Below are 20,871 nucleotides of genomic sequence, written 5' to 3' on the forward strand. Positions count from 1 at the left end.
TGCTCGGCCTTTTTATTTTCCAGGAAGGGTCGGATTCCCGGAAACATATATTTTGTAGACCTGACCCATCGAAACGATAACCGAGTCTAGTGTTGCTTAACTTGCGTATTAATGACATTATGAGGAATAGTATAAAATGTCTTCTGTTTAACAACACCTTTAGAGCGCATTGAGTTATTAATCATCGGCTGCTCGATGTTAAACATTTCGTAATCCTGACATAGTTTTTTAGAGAGGAAACCCGCTACATTTCTCCATTAGTAGCAAGGGATCTTTTATATGCACTATTCCACAGACGGGATAGTACATACCACGGTCTTTGATATTCCATTGCACTAAAATGTTCTATTAATTGCGCAGTGTGATAAAGGTGCACTAAATGCCAGAAACTGTCAATCATTAAAACTCAGTAATAATTATAACTATACTACTAAGCAGCCAAACAAGCTAAATATGTACCCATCTCAAGTTACAGAAAGCATGAACACATCATCATACGATACACAATGGAAAGTCTATTAATCGAGATAAAAGTGTAGCCTTTCTGCCTTAGTTGATGATTTTCAATGGAAACGTGTGAAAATCATAGTATACTAAATGTGTGCTCAACCTGCCTAAATATGTTAATGAAGATCATGTAATATCAATTTGTCAATAATAGCTATTTTTATTTACAATTTCTTTCTGTGGGTGATTGTTTTTTCGTCAGATTGTTTTCTTTTGTTTTTGTTTGTTTTGTTTTTTTGGGGGGGGGGGGGGGGTCTTGTGGGTTTGGGTTTTTTAAAATAAAGATATATGCATTACATTTTTATTGAATTTCCTGCTAATATTCCATTAAAGTTGAAACACACAGTTTTGGTTACACTCCTCAGCTATTAATACTGTCCTGGTCAAAATTTTGTTTTGTTTAACGACACCACTAAAACACATTGATTTAATAATCATTGGCTATTGGATGTCAAACATTTGTTAATTCTGACATGTAGTCATCAGAGGAAACCCACGAAATTTTTACAAGGAATTTGTATATGTACTTTCCCGCATACAGGAGAGCACATACCACGACCTTTGATATACCAGTGATCAGGCACTACTTGGGATGGGGGAAATCCGAGAATGGGTCAAACGATAGGGTTTAATCCAACCACCTCAGGTGAGCGCTCTAACGACTCAGCTAGATCCCGTCACTGTCCAGGTTAATGTTTGATTATTAGTCATTAGTCACGTTTGAAAGTTAAAGTCTTTTAACGACACTACTAGAGCACATTGATTTATTAATCATCGGCCATTGGATGCCAAACATTCGCTCATTCTCAAATACAGTCATAGAGAGAAAACCCGCTACATTTTTTCCTTTAGTAGCAAAGGATATTTTATATGCATCATCCTACAGACAGGTTAGCACATACCACGGCCTTTGATATAGCAGTCGTGGTGCATTGGCTGTAACGAGAAATAGCCTAATGGACCCACCGACGGGGATCTATTTTAAACCGACCGCGCATCAGGCGAGTGCTTTAATCGCGTTTGCAAGACGTTGGTAGTTATGCACCATAATAACTAGTGCAACAGCTATTAACATGTGACAATCATAAATATAACGATTTTCAGCATTAAATCACAGTGCTACCGAGGTTTTGATCAACAGCTATTAGGTGACAATCATAAACATAACGATTACCAGTTTTAAATCACAGTGCTACCGAGGTTTTCATCAACAGCTATCAGGTTACATTCATAAATATAACGATTACCAGCATTAAATGACAGTGCAACCGAGATTTTCATGAACAGCTTTTAGGTGACAATCATAAATATAACAACTGCGACACCTTGGGCTACAGCTAAAAACTGATATTGCTACTAGCCACCAATATAAATAATTTATTATTTTATCTGCAGACGAAGTATTTTAAAATACATATATTATGCACGTTTTTCATACACAGAACACTAAGGCTTTTGATATATTAGCACTAGTTAGAGCAGAATAAAAGTAGGAATGTACAAAGTTCGAACTAACAATATCCGATTTAAAATGTTTAGGTTTAAGACTGCAGACAATGTGGAGTGTCCAAAACATTCTGGTCTTGTTACAGTATCGTGCAGGTACAACCTGGAACAAAACAGAGCAAAATTCGAATGTATTATCGTTTGGTTTAACAAAAAACCAACAAAAAACCACACAGATATGAATGAATGAATGTTTAACGACACCCCAGCACGAAAAATACATCGGCTATTGGGTGTCAAACTATGGTTAATGCAAACCAATGTGATGATCAACATCAATATAAAAATTCAACAGGTAAATAAAAACACAGTGTAAAGGACTGTGTAAAAATACAAATATCCACACAGATATAGCAATTACATGGTTATAGAAAGAAATAAGGAATGTAATACATACACACACACACACACACACACACACACACACACACACACACAGAGAGAGAGAGAGAGAGAGAGAGAGAGAGAGAGAGAGAGAGAGAGACAGAGAGAGACAGAGAGAGAGACAGACAGAGACAGAGACTGAGAGATAGACAGAAGGAGAGGGAGAAAAAGATAGAGAAGGAGACAAACAAACTGACAAAAGAGACCAAAAAAAGAAATAATACAAGAAATAAATATGATATCTAGCGTCAACACACTCTAAGTTAGAGCTGTAGATGTCTAAGATACACGGTGATCGATCTATACATCGAGAGACGAAAACTCACGTCAACACACTCTAAGTTAGAGTGTAGATGTCTAAGATACACGGTGATCGATCTATACACCTAGAGACTAAAACTCACGTCAACACACTCTAAGTTAGAGTGTAGATGTCTAAGATACACGGTGATCGATCTATACACCTAGAGACTAAAACTCACGTCAACACACTCTAAGTTAGAGCTGTAGATGTCTAAGATACACGGTGATCGATCTATACACCTAGAGACTAAAACTCACGTCAACACACTAAGTTAGAGTGTAGATGTCTAAGATACACGGTGATCGATCTATACACCTAGAGACTAAAACTCACGTCAACACACTCTTAAGTTAGAGCTGTAGATGTCTAAGATACATGGTTTCGATCTATACACCGAGAGACGAAAACTCACGTCAACACTTCAGCTACTTTAGCCAATTAACAGTTACCACTATCAACCCCCCCCCCCCCCCCCACATACACACACACACACACCGTAGCTCCCAGAAACACAAGAACCTTGATGGTGTACTATTTTCAACCATCAATTATTGTCTACCAATCCCCCTACTATTTTAAATAATTAAAATACAAAACATATTTAAGCTAAAAATAAAACAATATCTCACAGCTACTGCTCTCTATTCCGGTTTCCCGTCTTGCTGGTTTACTTCTCATGGAAGGGTGTACCACATTCACTGATGACCGTGTATCTGCAAAACAAGACGCATACGTTGACAGATGGAAACAGAAAGACAACAACGAATACAGACGTTCAGACACACGCGTGCTGAAAGACACACACCGACTGACAGACTGGGCGACAGGATGACACACACTGCTACACACAAATGGACAGACAAGCAGACGGTGTCACGAGTTTCTGTGGTTGGTAATGCAATAACCCTAGAATGGGCGGCATATCCAATATGTCTAAAGATAAGAAAGGAGGTGGCAAACACGTTACTCGTACAAACCCTATGACAGGCGGAAACACACACTTTCTTGATTAGAATATTAATTAATATACACTTTCTTGATTAGAATATTAATTAATATACACTTTTGTATTAGAATATTAATTAACATACACTCTTGCTTAGAATATTAATTAACATACACTCTCTTGATTAGAATATTAATTAACATATTGTTTCTTAATTAGAATATTAATTTCTGTACGCAACATCTGAGCCAAGTTCAGCCAGACCGAGCAGAAAGAAACGTTCGCTATACTGGCTTGTGCGCTTCATGTCAATCCAAACGACCACATCGGGTACCAGTCAAATATTTCGCGAACGTTAGCGTCGCTCGCTGTCGCTGAACACGGGGCTGTTATCTCCTTACAGAAATGTAAAGATGATGTTTTCATGCCACTGTTTGGCGCTCACTGGAACTGGAATCATACTCGGGTTTTGTCAAGTCCTCTTTTGAAATGGTAACCGGTCAAAACCCATCTTATCAAAACCCTTCCCGCTCACCCCCCCCCCCCCCCCCCCCCCCCCCCCCCCCCCCCCCCCCCCCCCGACCCCTTGTCAAAAGCCACTTTTATGCATATTTACATTTATTATATACATAGCAATCAAATATATAGATCTACAGAAACCATAAAAGTAATATCCGGTGAAAAGTCATATTTTCACTGTATTTTAGCTACAGTGAAAATGTAGAAATCATATTTACCTTTTTTGTAAAAGTTAAATTATCTCCCTTTGTTTCGTTTGTATTTAAGTTTGATGATTACCAATGCATCTGATCGTATTTGAAAAATAAATAAAAATGTAATTTAAACGACTGTACCTGAAAATAAGGATATGAACTGCAATTACGATAATATATATATAACGAATTGAATACGAAGCTAGATAATGATGACACATTGTCCTGTCATTGAGTGTAAGCTACAAGTTAACAGTGTTCGATTCGTTTATTTTGTTTTGTTTTTGTTGTTGGTGGTTTTTTGGGGTGGGGGGTTTGGGGGGAGCAGGATCGTTTTGTCAGGTATGGTTGCACAGCAGTATAATTAAATAAATGTTAATTTAATAATGAAATAAAGATAATTTTATTCAAATTTCTTTTATAAAGTCTATGGTCAAGTACATTTTTTGGAAAAGTGACATCCCAAGAAATATATCATGGCGTTATGTGTTTTCCATAGGATAAGCAAAAGAGAAGGATATTGTCAAACATTTGGAAAGATGTATATAATAAATATACCATTTCATGGTGGGGTTTTTTAGATTACGATTTTTATGTCAACTCGTGATGTGTGAAAACCATATTTTCACTCATTGCTTCGCAATTCATGTTAATATGGTCTTCACACATCACTCGTTGACCAAAAAACATCGTATTAAAAAAAAACATGAAATAGCCTCTATACAGTATTTAATTTATTAATTTCATGGTTTCAAACATATCTATCATGGGAACAATTTGTGACGTCACCAGAAACTGCTTAGAACTGTTTCTATGTAGGTGGTGTTATATTTTAGGTATACGTGTTAATTGCAATACAATTAAAGGGATGGTCCTGTAGGCCGTCCCACAGGGAACGCCTTGTTTTCATACTATGAAATTTATTACAAATTATTTATTTATAAAACCGAATGTTTTGTAAATAACTTCACGCAAAAATAGTATGTTTTTGTTATTTCCAAAACACCTTTACTTTTGTTCTTACGTCAAACGAAGCTGAAATTATTAAGACCAGAAACATTTTGTATATATACACACACTGTAATTAATAAAATGCGTTTAATTAATATTAAATTAAAGTCATTAAAAAGGTTATCTTTGTTGATAACATAGCAAACTGAACAGTCTCTTTAAATAATAAAAATACTTTTTAAACAAGTTATCCAGTAGTTCACAATTTACGATTATATATGTAAATATGTATAAGTATATGTATATATATGTAAATATGTATAAGGGTTTTGAACAGGTGTGTGTCAGACCAGGAGGGGTTTTCACAAGTTGGGTTTTGACTGAGAGGATTAACCTGGATTCCTTTGGAATACCTCTTATTAAATAGTTCAGACGTTTGGTCATTAGTACTTTTACAACTGATAAAGAACACAAGACGCATTCACTCATCCTTTTGTGACAGGATAGGAAACTTTCAAGATAGAGAATGCTAGACGAATTAATTTTGTAAAAGATTATGCATGCGACGAAGTATGTAACAATTACTGTTTCAAGCATGATGCACGGCATCTGGGATCGATCCCCGTCGGTGAGCCCATTGAGCTATTTTTCGTTCCAGCCAGTGCACCACGACTGGAATATCAAAGGCCGTGGTATGTGCTATTCTGTCTGTGGAATGGTGCATATAAAAGATCCCATGCTACTAATGGAAAAATCTAGCAGGTTTCCTCTCTAAGATCATATGTCAAATTACCAAAAGTTTGACATCTAATAGCCGTGTCGTTAAAAAAAACAAAAAAACTTTAAGTATTGCGGATCCAAGACGTTGGGGGAGGACCAGAGGACATGCCCCCCCCCCCCCCCCCCCCCGCAAGTACATTTATGTGCCGCTTTTTTCTGGTTTAAAGGACATTCCATTGTGTTTCCCTTTTCTCGAGTTGGTCCACTGTGCACTCCCGACCCCGCCCCACCACGGCCCACCACCCCCCACCCCCACCCCACTTAAACATTCAAAATATATATTCTGGATCCGGCCCTGCTAAGATTGGAGGAAAAATATCCCCCATTGTTGCAAGAGGTTGAAATACATCAGAAATGCTAAAAGGGTAATATATGTCTGGGTAGTGGCAGTCCTCCTACACAGACAAAGTACGTCTAGAGATTCATGGGACAGGTAACGACTGCACTAACCCATAATCGTTTGTGGAACAACCCCGTATAAAGCTGTATTATTAACCAGTTCTAGTATACTCTGCGCAGCACTAACCCATAACAGTTTGTGGAGCACCCCTGTATAAAGCTGTATTACTAATCAGTTCCAATATACTTTGCACTGCACTAACCCATAATAGTTTGTGGAACACCCTTGTATAAAGCTGTATTGCTAACCAGTTCCAATATACCTTGCACTGCACTAACCCATAATAGTTTGTGGAACACCCCTGTATAAAGCTGTATTACTAACCAGTTCCAATATACCTTGCACTGCACTAACCCATAATAGTTTGTGGAACACCCCTGTATAAAGCTGTATTACTAACCAGTTCCAATATACCTTGCACTGCACTAACCCATAATAGTTTGTGGAACAACCCCGTATAAAGCTGTATTATTAACCAGTTCTAGTATACTCTGCGCAGCACTAACCCATAATAGTTTGTGGAACAGCCCTTTTTAAAACTGTAGTACTAACCATGTGTGGTGTTCTCTCTTGAGTCTTGTTCTAGATACACGTCTGGACTGCTGGACCCCACCACATTGGTTCCATGGAAAGCATGGGCACTGCTACCTGTAAATAACATACACTAGTCGCATTAATAGAAACTAAATAGACTCTTTTGAGTCTGTTGCCATTAAAACGGACAGTATTAATAATATTCTCACAAATAATACATTTCGGTAATAAAAATTATGAAAAAGTTTGAAATTAAAGGAATAAATATTATTGGGGTTTCCTTTGACGCATTTTAAATATTTAGAGTTTAGGAGAATTCATATGTATGAAATTATTACAGGCTAAACTTCATATTGAGATGCTGCACATGATATAATGATCAGAAATATTCATATTCTAAACTTGACAAAGATAGTCAGAAATAGTTCACCTAAAGATCAGTTACAGGGGCGGGTCCAGGAATATAACAACAGAAGAGACATTCTTCACTCCCCCCCCCCCCCTCCCTTCACCAAAGCGTTAGAACAGATAAAAAACACATTGACAGTTAAGCTCAGGTAGTCATGCACCACGACGAATCCTCCATCTCGAGTTATTATGGCCGAATTTGCATTTTGCATAAGATCATTTTATTTCGTCATGCTGTAAAAACCAGTCATGGTAATTAAATCATATCAATGTTTTATCTTGTTTTCTACTCGCCCCTGTGACTGACCCTTTGTCATACGAAGATTTCTCATCAGTGTGTATAGTGTTTTTATTATTCTCTCTTAAACGCTTTGTTTTTGTTAAAACGTCTCTGGTTGATTTATTTCAACTTATTTTCGTGCTTATATCCAATTAAGGCTCAAGCACGCTGTCCCGGGCACACATCTCAGCTATCTGGGCAGTATGTCAAAGACAGTGGGTTAGTTGTTAGTTGATTAGTGAGAGAGAAGAGGGTGTAGTGGCCTTACCATTGCGAACCCTGTACCTACCAGCCTGTAGTCCGATGGCTTAACCACTGCACCACCGAGGCCGGTTCTGTGATCGAAAACATAATGATTGGGCCCAAGTTTGCCAATTTACAAGGCCCTCTACTAAACCAACCCCGTTCTCATTACCTGAGCTGCTGGAATAAGGTTGCGGGGTTCGCGCTCCTGCGACTCCCCTGATCGACGGTGGGTTATAAAACTGATTTGATTGAATCGACTGATGCCCGTACTGACTTCCGGTGCTGGCTTTGCTCATTGCCGATTTCGGCTGGTTATAACTGGAGTTTGATGAAACAGAACCTACAGTTTAATAAAATAAAAAAAATATTACAACAGGAAACAAATAGCAAAGTAAACAAAATTCAGCCACGCACCCGACAAACCCTCTCTTTGGTGCTATTATTGTGGAATTTGCTACAGTTTGCACATTACATAACATCATTGCAGTTTAGGATGACAAAAACAATAGTGATGAAATCTGGCATATGATTTTGAACTTATAGGGACTTGCCCTCAGTTTACCATTGTAAGACATTTTCGACTAACTAAGCCGTTTTGGAAAGGAAGGAAGGAACTATTTTATTTAACAACCCACTCAACACATTTTATTTACGATTATATGGCGTCAGACATATGGTTAAGAACCACACATATATTGAGAGAGGAAATCCGCTGTCGCCACTTCATGGGCTACTCTTTTTTATTAGCAGCAAGGGATCTCTTATATGCACCACCCCACAGACCAGATAGTACATACCACGGCCTTTGTTACACCAGTTGTGGAGCACTCACTGGAGTTAGAAATAGCCCAATGGGTCTACAGACGAAGCCATTTTGGAGACAACTATTGCATATTAACTACATTTTTCTTGTTTAGAATGCCAGTGTCTGTATACCCAAGTATATATTTGCGTTCCTCCTCCGATGTTTGTACCTGTGATTGTTCATTTGTTTGTTTTAAGTGCAACATTATTGGGTTACATGCTACACACGTTAGGACAGTAGACACCTTGTTTATACAAGATACTGATATTCAAAACAGGACAATATCTTTAATATGTCATCTAGATTTGGGATCGATACCCGTCGCTGGGCCCATTGGGCTATTTCTTTTGCCAGCCAGTGCACCACGACTAGTATATTAAAGGTCGTGGTATGTGCTATCCTGCTGTGGGATGATGCATATAAAAGACTTGTTGCTACTAATAAAAAAATGTAGCGGGTTTTTTCTCTAAGATTATGTTAAAATTACCAAATGTTTGACATCCAACAGCCGAAGATTAATTAATCAATGTGCTCTGGTGGTGTCGTTAAACAAAACAAACTAACTAGAAGAATCTGTTAGTCTAAATCTTTCTAAAATGGGCAATCCCTCTTTTTTCCTTCTTTCTTTCTTTTTTTTTTTTTTCCTTCTTTTTTTTGTTTTGTTTTGTTTTTGTTTGGTTAAAACGACACCGTGCACATTACCTGTACTACTTGCTCGACTGAAGGAATAAGGTAGCTGGGTTCGTGCCTCCGTGACTCTTCTGATAGACGGTGGGTTAGCAAACATATTTGATTGGATCGTTTGATGCTGGTACTGACTTCCGGTGCTGGCTTTGCTCAGTCCTGATGTCGGCCGGTTATAACTGGAGTTTGATGAAATAGAACCTGAATAAATAATTAATATATTACTCAAGGGCAGGAACCATGATTTGGTGGGAGTAAAAAGGCCACTTGTTGGAGTTGTACTTGAAATGTTTAGGTGTTTAGGGAGAGGGTGTTACACCTCCAAAATACCAATGGATTTGCCACTATTCATTGCCGGTAAGAACCTAGTTTTTACAAAAGCAAATCGTTATGGGTCTGGTTTCTGTACAAAATTTAGATGAACTGAGAATGTTATTTGAGTTTTAAATACATTTGTAATTATCAATATAGGTTAACACTGTAGTTTACCTATGGCAACAATCTGGGATAAGTTCAGTCAACAGCTCCAACTGATAACGTCGGCTAGACTCGTTTATGCGATTCACATTAAACCAAATGGCCACGTTGGGAACCAATCAAATAGTTCGCGAACGTTAGCGAAACGTTTGCTGGTTGAACTTGGGGCAGATTTCATAGCAGTTGGAAAATAAAATAGCAATATCCTCAATATAAATGTTCCGCCCTAAAGCGTGTTTTTGTTTGTATATATATATTTAAAATGTGATTACTAAATTGGGGGCACAGAAACACACACACACACACACACACACACACACACAGAGACATACATACACACACACACAGACACACACACACAGAGACACACATACACACACAGACACACATACACACACACAGACACACACACACACAGACACACACAGAGACAGACACACACACACACATAGACACACACACACAGAGACACACATACACATACACACAGACACACACACACACACACAGACACACACACACATAGAGAGACACACACACATAGACACACACACACACACACACACACACACACACACAGAGAGACACACACACACACACACACACACACACACACACCCTCGTCTCAGCCTTTTTGTTGGTACTGGTTTGCTTTATAAAGTTATGTTTGTTTTGTTTAACGACATTATTGGAGCCCATTGATATGTATCATGCATTGGCTATTGGATGTTAAACAATATTATGCTATTTTTGGACATGTGGCCTTTGAGGAAACCCACTATATTTTTCCATTAGATCTTTTATATACACTTTCCCACTGGTAGGACAGTACAGCTCAATGTCTTTGATATAATAGTGGTGGGGCACTGGTTGGAACGGGAGAAATCCCAATCACATAATGGGTCTACTGAGGTGGTTCGATCCTACAACGCAAGCACCTCACGCGAACGCCTTACCGCCCGAGCACGTAGCCCACTGGTAAAGCACTCGCTTGATGTGCGGTCGGTTTGGGATCGATCCCCATCGGTAGGCCCATTGGGCTATTTCTCGTTTCAGCCAGTACACCACGACAGGTGTATCAACGGCCGTGGTATGTGCTGTACTGTCTGTGGTATGGTGCATATAAAAGATCTAAAACAATATGTCAAAATTAGCAAATGTTTGACATCCAGTAGCCGATGATTAATAAATTAATATGCTCTAGAGGTGTCGTAAACAAAACAACAAATAAAAGTGGGTTAAGGCAGATCTAGAGCCCTGATTTGTCATGACTGCCACACTCCGGTCTGGGAGGGACGGACGTACCGTTAAGACTATCTGTTTTTAAATTAATACAATTACTGTCTGTTCAGAATAGAAAACAACTTTGTAACCTTGGAAAATATTTTAATGGAAACTTAATTGTACAAAATTATGTTTCTTTTTTCAAAGGCTTTAAAGGGACATACCCTAGTTTCAACCTGTGAAACTTTAACACTCAGTTTAGTTATTCTACAAACCTGTAACACATTAGGATAAAGTTACAATTGAGTGAACCATGAGTCTGTGACTTTGGCATGGTGAAATACCCTCTAAAAATGGACTAAGACTCGAGTCCATAACTGTTACTTCTCAGACGCACGCGTGTTTTTAAAAATATGAGAAATGCATTTTGTAATATTAAAAACACCAGGATGACCAAAAACACTTCAAATGTACGGAAATGAATAAGTTAAACAATAAAATCTAAGTAAAGTATGATTTCAGTTATCAAAAACGGCTCTAATAGTAAACAATATGCCTTAGTGTTTAAAAACTAGGGTATGTCCCTTTAAAACAACACACAGCTAACCGTCTTACTATTCTTTCATTGTTGCTATTTAACAGTTCTATAAATTTGAACATACTAGGGTTATTTTTATAATATTTTGGTATGTAATGTCTGATAGATTTGTACATAGGACAAACAAGTATAAAATGGAATTCATCTTCTATTAAATTACATGTAGCACATTTACGATTATCCAGTGCAATTGGGTTAGGTTTTGCCCATCTTCCCGTTTCAATTAATAATCTATGAGCAGCAATGCGTAGTCTCGTTAAAGCAATTACCTGGATACATCATGTTGTTTGATGTCCGCGTCACAGCAGGTGTCAGGTAGTCATTTTGCGACTTCCCGTAAATCGTCGGCTGGCTGTAACCCGCGTGTCTCTGGTCCACACTTACAGATTTCTTGGCCGACGTCAAATCTGAAAATGAATCAATTAGGTAATCCTTGATTTTAAGTCGCACTGTTCAAATTTATCTGTTGATCCTTATGCCAATGACCGACTCATTGATTATTAAGGTTGTTTGTTTGTTTGTTTTTACTCTGAAGGTGAAAAAGATCTGTGAAAATAGATATGTCCGATTTAAAGGGGCGGGCCCTAGTTTTAGCCCTTGGGAATGGTCAATAAGATTAGTTAATCTACAAACCCGTAACACATTTGGATAATGTTATAACAGAGAGGAACTAAAGTCTGTGATGTTTAAACAGGGACATATCGTCTAAAAATACCTAGCGTTCGTCTCCATACACATTACTTCTCAGACGAACGTGCGTTTCCAGAATTATGACAAATGCATTTTGAGGTATTGCAAAACGTTGGATGACCAGAACCACTTCAGGTGTACAAAAAATAATAGTCTAAATAATAAAATGTCAGAACATCTAATTTAAATTATTAAAAACGGCTTTAATAGTGAAAAATACATCGTAGTAAAAACTAGGGTATGTCACTTTAAAAGCGAATGTTTCCGAGTTTTGAAATCAATATATTTTGCACCATATTTCTGCTTATAAAAAACTTACTTAAAACAAATTCACAAAATCAAATCTGAGGTATATTGGTCAACTATTGAATAGTGATTGTACAATGCATCAAAGATAATAATAGAAATTAAGTTTCGATCTAAAATACAAAGGGGGGAGGGGGTCCGACAATCATTTTACACTATCATGTTAATGCATATTAAAATGTGACTTGCATCTAGATACACTTATAGGGCCTACAATAAAAATAGATTATTGCATGCGCGGGAGTGCCATACGAAATATATCGAACGTGTTTGAGAATTATTTTATTCCCCTAGCGAGAGTGAGCAATATAAAACAATTGTTCATACAAGTTCCATAAATGTCGTTCTGCACTTACGCAAATGTGATAATTTATTTATTATGCACAAACTAATTTATAACAAATATTAAGTACATTTTAACTGCCAAATAATTATTCATTTTAAAAACATTCAATGATGTCAGTTACAAAGACGCAAATAATAATAACATCTAAATGTTGACATCTAGATCTAAGGTTAGTCTTTCGGTTTTTTTCAAATTAAACACCACTTGTTTTCTACAAACGTACAAAACTGAAATGTTTTTCTATATATTTTAGGATGCTTTCAGTAAAGTTTCATTTAATAACCTTTAAAACTATATATACCTGCGTGTTTTTAATGTATTCTCCGTGTTTTTGTATTGGTGTGCATAGGTGCTTTAGTATTTATGTTTTTAATCATTAACAGGCTTCCACCGATTTTGAAATGAATGTACAATCTTTAAAAGAGGTTGAATTATCCGAGATACTGGTTTTGCTTTCAGAGAACGTTCCAGAAAAGTCATAAATACTGAAATTGCACCCAGGTGCAATGGGTATGGGAAATCTCTTAACACTCCCATCTCGGATCCGACCTCTGACATCGCCAGGGACCGGTTCCGGGACGGGAGGGGTGGTGGGGGCATAGGATAATTATGAGGCCAATTTTACCTAGGCAGTAAGTGCTTTAATTAAAAATTCCAATCATAACATAAAAATCAAATTGGGTTACATTAATTAAAATAAAAATCAGCGCCATTCTGGATCACTGTTATTGTATTTTAATTACTTCTCTAGTGAGCGCATTTTCTTTTGGAGCGGGCTATTCGACAATTTATGTACAAATATATATTTATATTAATATCTATTCTACTTTAAGACCTGGAGGAAAGATTTCGCAAAGGGGTGAGCATCGCAGACAGGTTTTGTACGTTCCAACTCCAGGAAGGTACCCAAAGTTGCTGAGTCGGATTCCCATGGGTAGGGCGCGCCGGGGGGTGGGGGTGGGGATCTCCTACCAGGCAAACCTATCGGCCGAGACCGCCTACACCCTATCGCTCCCTGTCACGGCGTCTCTCCTTTTTTGATGTTGAATGGCCGGTTTATTTAATACCCGCTAAAACTGATTGATATCAGGATAAAAAGTTGAATGGTTAAAACATAAGATACATAATATAAAATGTTAAAATGCTAAGAAGAATTATAAACAATACATATAACAAAGTTTAATAACTAAATAATAACATCTAAAAACTAAAAATACTACTAAACATACATCAATATACATTAAATGAGTTTATATCATATGCACTACATCTACTCTAATCGCTATGCGCATTTGATAATCAGATTACAAATATACATCTTCCAAAACCCCAAATAACTGCCCGCATATAGTACACGGGTAGTGTCGCGGGGGGAGGGGGGGCGATGGGGGGGGGACGATGGGGGAGGCGTACAGCCAAACAGTAATAGCAGTAATAACAACCCAAGCAAACATCCCAACACATCTTAAAATAAGGTAGATAAATTCATTATGGATTACGTGGAGGCAAACATCCCAACACATCTTAAAAATAAAGTAGATAAACTCATTATGGATTACGTGGAGGCAAACAACCCAACACATCTTAAATTTAAAAATAAGGTAGATACACTCATTATGGATTTCGTGGAGGCAAACAACCCATCACATCTTAAAAATAAGGTAGATGAACTCATTATGGATTACGTGGAGGCAAACAACCCAACACATCTTAAAAATAAGGTAGATAAACTCACTATGGATTACGTGGAGGCAAACAACCCAACACATCTTTAAAATAAGGTAGATAAACTCATTATAGATTACGTGGAGGCAACCAAAATTATTATCTGAGAGAAATAGTACATGAAAGATGTGTGTATGTTACGACTCGGTGGATTATAGGGGGGAGGAGAACATCTGGCAGTGGTACCTCCTCTCACCCGGCGATTCAGATGTATAGTGTGTGTGTGTGTGTGTGTGTGTGTGTGTGTGTGTGTGTTATATATATATGTTATATATATGTCTGTGTAATTTCACGTCTATGGCTATAATATTTTCAACAGAATCAAGCATTTAACCGGTGTAATGTGTGAACTATATCAGTCCATTTTTCCCTCTAAAAACTGGCCCACACTAATGCATTCCAATAATATATATATAAAGCAATGCTCAGTAAGTATCGGGATGTCACGTTTAAAATGAGAGGCTGTGTTAAAACACCTACCACAGTGCCTTGCAGTGTTGGAATTCTTTCATACAATAAATAGCTATTTTTTCTTCTACATATGTTCTATCTACACAGTGTTGTCTTGGAAAGATTTTGAAATATTTAAAGAAAAAATAATCAATCGTTAGAATTTACTTCATTTTTAATGAAATATTAAACTTAAATTCAGATTTTTGAAAAAAATTAAAATCTGTAAAATTTAGCATTTTAGATATGATAATTGGAGGCTTATTAAAGATATGGTGATTGAATTCATGGTACCTTATTAGAAATGTGTCAGAGGGATGGTGAAAGTCACAAAATTAGGGTAATTTGCAACAAAGTTTATACACTAATTTGAGGGAAAATTAGACATGATAGGCTTCAGATTAAATTTTGACCTGCTATATTTACTGAATCTATTTCATTTACTCTGTTAGACATGTAACCACTTGGTAAAAGGCAAAACAGCTCATATAAATGCATATTAATATTAACATGCCCTACAGATGTTACTTAGGTATACACCATAATATGTTTTTTGTTGACAACTTTGAAAATGAAGATTTTGGCACAAATTGCTGATATAAATCCTACTAAGAGGCACTTGCATCATATTTTTCAGATTCCAGTGATAACTGTTAACAAGTGTAATTATGTGCCAGTGTCAGTGTAGTATTTCTTGATTGGAAAGATATTTTTTAGTAATGACCACTGAATATGCATTATGGATTATTCTGCCATATGTATTACAAGCCAAATGTTAACCTTTCTGGCATATTTTCTGCAATAAACTTGGGAAGATAACTGTAATCTGAGGCCATTTCATTGTGGGGTGAATTTCATTCCCGACCAGTTACGCCATCTATCGAGACATAAACTACTGAGCGACAATCGGAAACACCAGTCTATACACCTATAATTTAATCACGGCTACCATGGTAACAAAACTAAAACTCAACAGTATAAAAACCAACAACTAAATGCTAATAAAATGTGTCTTTTTGTGAATAAAATACTTAATATTAAAATGTTTCCACATAAATGTAATTTTAAAAGTATATTTATAGATTAATTTTATTTTATTTTATTTTATTTGTATATAGTTTTATTTTATTTTTATTTAATTTTTACTATTATTTTATTTTAATTTATTAATTTAAAAAACATTATATAATTTGTTTCATATATATTTATCCTTTTATTATTTAGTACTATTACTAATATTAAAGTACTAGACATATAATTAAATAAATATAAAAACTAAAATTGATATTAAATATAACGATACATGCATGTGCTGATTTTCTCACAATCACTCGAACATTAATTTGGCACAATAAAAACAAACCCACTATATCAAGGAATATATATCGTCAACCGTTTTGCTGAAAATTAAAATCTCGGCGTAATTTTTTAAAACAAAATTAGTCACTGCCTATCCACATTCAAAAGTCAATATGGCGGAAATTGAATGTGCACGATATAAATAACAACAAACTGGTACACCAGAATGACATGTCATGGTAGAGACCCAAACTGGATGAGCGATTCCAAAAGTTGAAAGGGACATTCTGTCCTTGCGTAGACCTTACATTAGACGTCTCTAGCGTGGACATAGCCAGTAATAACATATTGTTGAAACTATAAAAAATATATATATATTATAATATTGATCCCATCATTATTTTATTTTTAAAATCTCTACAACTCAAAATATATATTTGAAAATAGAAACATTTACTTTTAAATATCGAAAATATTCGCAATTAGAGCTTAAAGGCATATTGTCACAGACCACTGATTTATTTAATGGTCTAACAAAGTATTACCTGAACAAAACGTAATTTGATTTATCTTTAAATGTACTTTATTCAACCATCTTCATAACCACCATACTCCATTTATTAACGACATTTTGTAAAAATAATTGAATTATGGCAATGGTCCATAATTCAAAAACTAAAATTGCCGAGAGGGAGGACATGGATTTCACTCCATCATGGTTCAGTTAAGGTGATGCTATAGCTAGATGTGGTTTCCAACAATTAATGTAATTTTTATTTATTATCCATTTTTAGAAAAATAAGGTCCTTAAATCCGTGACAGTATGCCTTTAAATATTAAATTATTTACTCGATATTGACGATATTTTTATTTTTTTCATACTTCCTTTCTTATGGATATGGTTATATTCTCTGCGTATTCCCTTAAGGAAAAATCTACTTGAGATTGCGGCTTGAACAACAGTTTTTAAAACGTGCGGGTATTGATTATGATGATACTAGAGAATACTAAACGAGTCCCCGTGAGAGACCGTTTACATTACAACGAGTGTGTTTTCGATCGTACATCACGAGCGGAAGCGAGTGATGTACGATCGAAAACACACGAGTTGTAATATAAACGGTCTCTCACGGGGACGAGTATAGTATTCTATTTATTACAACGCGCTACATTATTAATTTGAGTCGCCAAATATATTTTTTGTCTCTCACTAAACAGGACACTGAACGTAAACAAAACAGTTCCGTGGATCATGTGATCGGAGGTCATGACCTCTCAGAAAGCATATCTCACATTGTGGGATATGAAAAATCTCTCACGGGTATCTCCGTCACCGCGGTGTAATAAACATACTTCGTTCCCTGCGAACATTGTTGTTTACTTTAATATAATATACTCGACAATGCGACTTCAGTAACACAGTATTGATACTGAGAACGATATGCATACTTCGTTTCTGTGAATATGATTATATCTTTCCAATAATCAATAATGCCGCCTTTACAATATAGTATAATCAGACCGTATAAACCGGGAGAGGGTCCACCCCACCCCTACCCCTCCACTTGAGGCTCAAAACCGTTGCACGTTTGTCTTCCTATATTGAACAAAAGAAGCGCAAATATTAATTTGGTTTTCTTTAATTCATAAAAAAAAAATTCAGTTTGAACCCCAAGCATTATTGTTTATCAAAATTTCAACATCTCGTTTATTAAAATATCAACGTCTCGTTTATTAAAATTTCAACATCTCGTTTATTAAAATATCAATGTCTCGTTTATTAAAATATCAACATTTCGTTTATTAAAATATCAATATCTCGTTTATTAAAATATCAACATTTCGTTTATTAAAATATCAATGTCTCGTCAACGATATATATATATATATATATATATATATATATATATATATATATATATATATATATATCTGTATGTATGTGTGTGTGTGTGTGTGTGTATGTGTGTGTGTGTGTGTGTGTGTGTGTGTGTGTGTGTGTGTGTATGTGTGTGTGTGTGTGTGTGTGTGTGTATATACAATGTATATATATATATATCTGTGTGTGTGTGTGTATATACAATGTATATATATATAAAAAACGTGCCTGTGTTCGTTCCCCATCCCCCACACCACCACCACTCACCTCCACCTCCACCCACTTCCCACCCCACACTTCACATATCGTTCCTACGGGCCTCACGATAAATATACCTACTTCGTTTCCTGTGAAGATAGCTGTATTCTTTCAATATCCCCTTCAGTATTTTCTCCATGTTTCCTTCCCCACGTACCCGTACCGACGTGCCGTCGTTGTAGGTGGTGTATTTAAATCCATTGAACGGCGTCAAGTTCACTCTGACCTTCCCCGTAACCAGCCCCTCAGACTCGAGTAATTTCAGCAGATACAGTCGTCGGTTCCCGTCTGTGACGAAGTGTTTTTCGTTGTGGTACATCGCATCCATTCTAGGAAGCACTGTCTCCGGGCTGTCAACATTTAGTAGGCTCCTGAACGAGTCCTGGAGGGTCCTGCCACCACGAAAATAACACGCAATGCTGTCCTGAGCGAAACGAAGTTCAGACGGATAGAACTCCATACCTTTCTCGTTTCTTTCTTTGTGTTTAGCTCATATGGTTAATAATAGCCAGGTAAAGCGTGTTTCTCGGTTCGTGTTAACCTGAAGATTTATAAAAGTTTGTTTTATTTAACGACGCCACTAGAGCACATTGATTTTTTTATCTTATCATCGGCTATTGGACGTCAAACATATGGTCATTCTGACACTGTTTTGTACTGAAGATTTATCTACGAATACTAAACGCAAACTCCAGTTTCGATATTGAAATTCGTGGAAAGTACTTGGAAAATCAATTCCGCAAATAACTATATCGAGCTGTTCCGGGAATCCCGTCAGCAGTATAACGGGTTCCAGATAACATCATTGGGAAAGTAAATGAATGAATGAATGAATGAATGTTTAACGACACCCCAGCACGAAAAATACATCGGCTATTGGGTGTCAAACTATGGTTAATGCAAAACTTCATTGGGAAAGTGAAAGTAGAACTGATTCGCGGCTTTGTTGTTACCAAATACAATCTTATTAACGATAATGTTAACATTTGTTTACAAAAGTAAAGGAAGTAGCAGTATGGTATACATACATGGGCAGTGTGATACCTCTCATTTAATATCAGGCCCGTAGAAACCGGGGGCTGTGGGCCTGTGACACCCACACTACATAAATTAATGTATGCCGAAATTGAGATCCCCCTTCATTTATTGTTCCTACGAGCTTGCATATTCTTCAAAGTAACTCTGGAGTCGCATAACTCTTTTAACGGCATGCATGACGTTTACAATGGCTGAACGTCAGCGATATGTAGTAAACATAGTAAACAATCTATATACACACCGCAGATGGGAGGCGGGGCAGGATGTAGCCCAGTGGTAAAGCGCTGTCTTGATGCGCGGTCGGTTTGAGATCGATACTCGTCGGTGGGCCCATTGGGCTATTTCTCGTTCGAGCCAGTGCACCACGACTGGTACATCAAAGGCCGTGGTATGTGATTTCCTGTCTGTGGGATGGTGCATATAAAATATCCCTTGCTACTAATAGAAAAATGTTTCCTCTAAGATATATGTCAAAATAGCCAATGATTAATAAATCAATCTAGTGGTGTCGTTAAACAAAACAAACTTTAACTGTACTCACCGGGTTGTCCTTTTCTATGTGGCAGCCTTTCCTCTATATATAGGCCACACACACACACACACACACACACACACACACACACATCGGTGGGGCGATTACTTGACGAAAGTAAACGATTACGATTACTTAAAGGGACATTCCTGAGTTTGTTGCATTGTAACATGTTTCCGACTAATAAAATATCTCTACGATTAAACTTACATATTAAATATATTTTCTTGTTTAGAATATCAGTGTCTGTGTATTCAATGTGTTTCTGGTCACCTTAATATTTGTAAGAAGCCCAAATAGGATTTTGTCTTCAAATAATTTCGTACGTACAAAAACAAATCTTTTTTAGGAAATAAAATGAAATTTAACCTAGTACAAATATTAGGACGATCAGAAACACGTTTAATATACATCCACTAATATTTTATGCAGAAAATTATATTTAATATCTAATTACAGTAGTCAAAAAGGCTCTGTTAGTCGATAACGTCTTAAAAAGTGAAGCAAACTCAGGAATGTCCCTTTAAGCATGTCACAATTATGATTACGATTACACGAAAATTAAAAATAATCGATTTCTGTTGCGAACACTGAAACAATA

At 36.6% G+C, this 20,871-nt stretch overlaps 1 protein-coding gene across 4 annotated transcripts in view; it reads right to left on the reverse strand.

The window, feature by feature from the left end:
* Window positions 1-1,396: 1,396 nt before the first annotated feature.
* The window catches only part of LOC121372656, a 90,308-nt gene continuing 70,833 nt past the window's right edge, over window positions 1,397-20,871 (reverse strand). For 2 of the 4 annotated variants that reach the window (XM_041499098.1, XM_041499097.1), the window contains 3 exons: window positions 7,044-7,139; window positions 3,331-3,414; window positions 1,397-2,116 (listed from right to left, as the gene is read on the reverse strand). In XM_041499098.1, the coding sequence (XP_041355032.1) occupies window positions 2,094-2,116; window positions 3,331-3,414; window positions 7,044-7,139 (203 nt within the window). In that variant the 3' untranslated portion in view covers window positions 1,397-2,093. Of the gene's footprint in view, window positions 2,117-3,330; window positions 3,415-7,043; window positions 7,140-8,128; window positions 8,300-9,466; window positions 9,650-12,016; window positions 12,155-18,781; window positions 19,356-20,871 lie in introns of those variants that run through there. The other 2 variants (XM_041499099.1, XM_041499100.1) reach the window with 2 other exon arrangements.

This window comes from Gigantopelta aegis, chromosome 4 (assembly GCF_016097555.1).
Source record: "Gigantopelta aegis isolate Gae_Host chromosome 4, Gae_host_genome, whole genome shotgun sequence".
Lineage (NCBI taxonomy): Eukaryota > Metazoa > Mollusca > Gastropoda > Neomphalida > Peltospiridae > Gigantopelta > Gigantopelta aegis.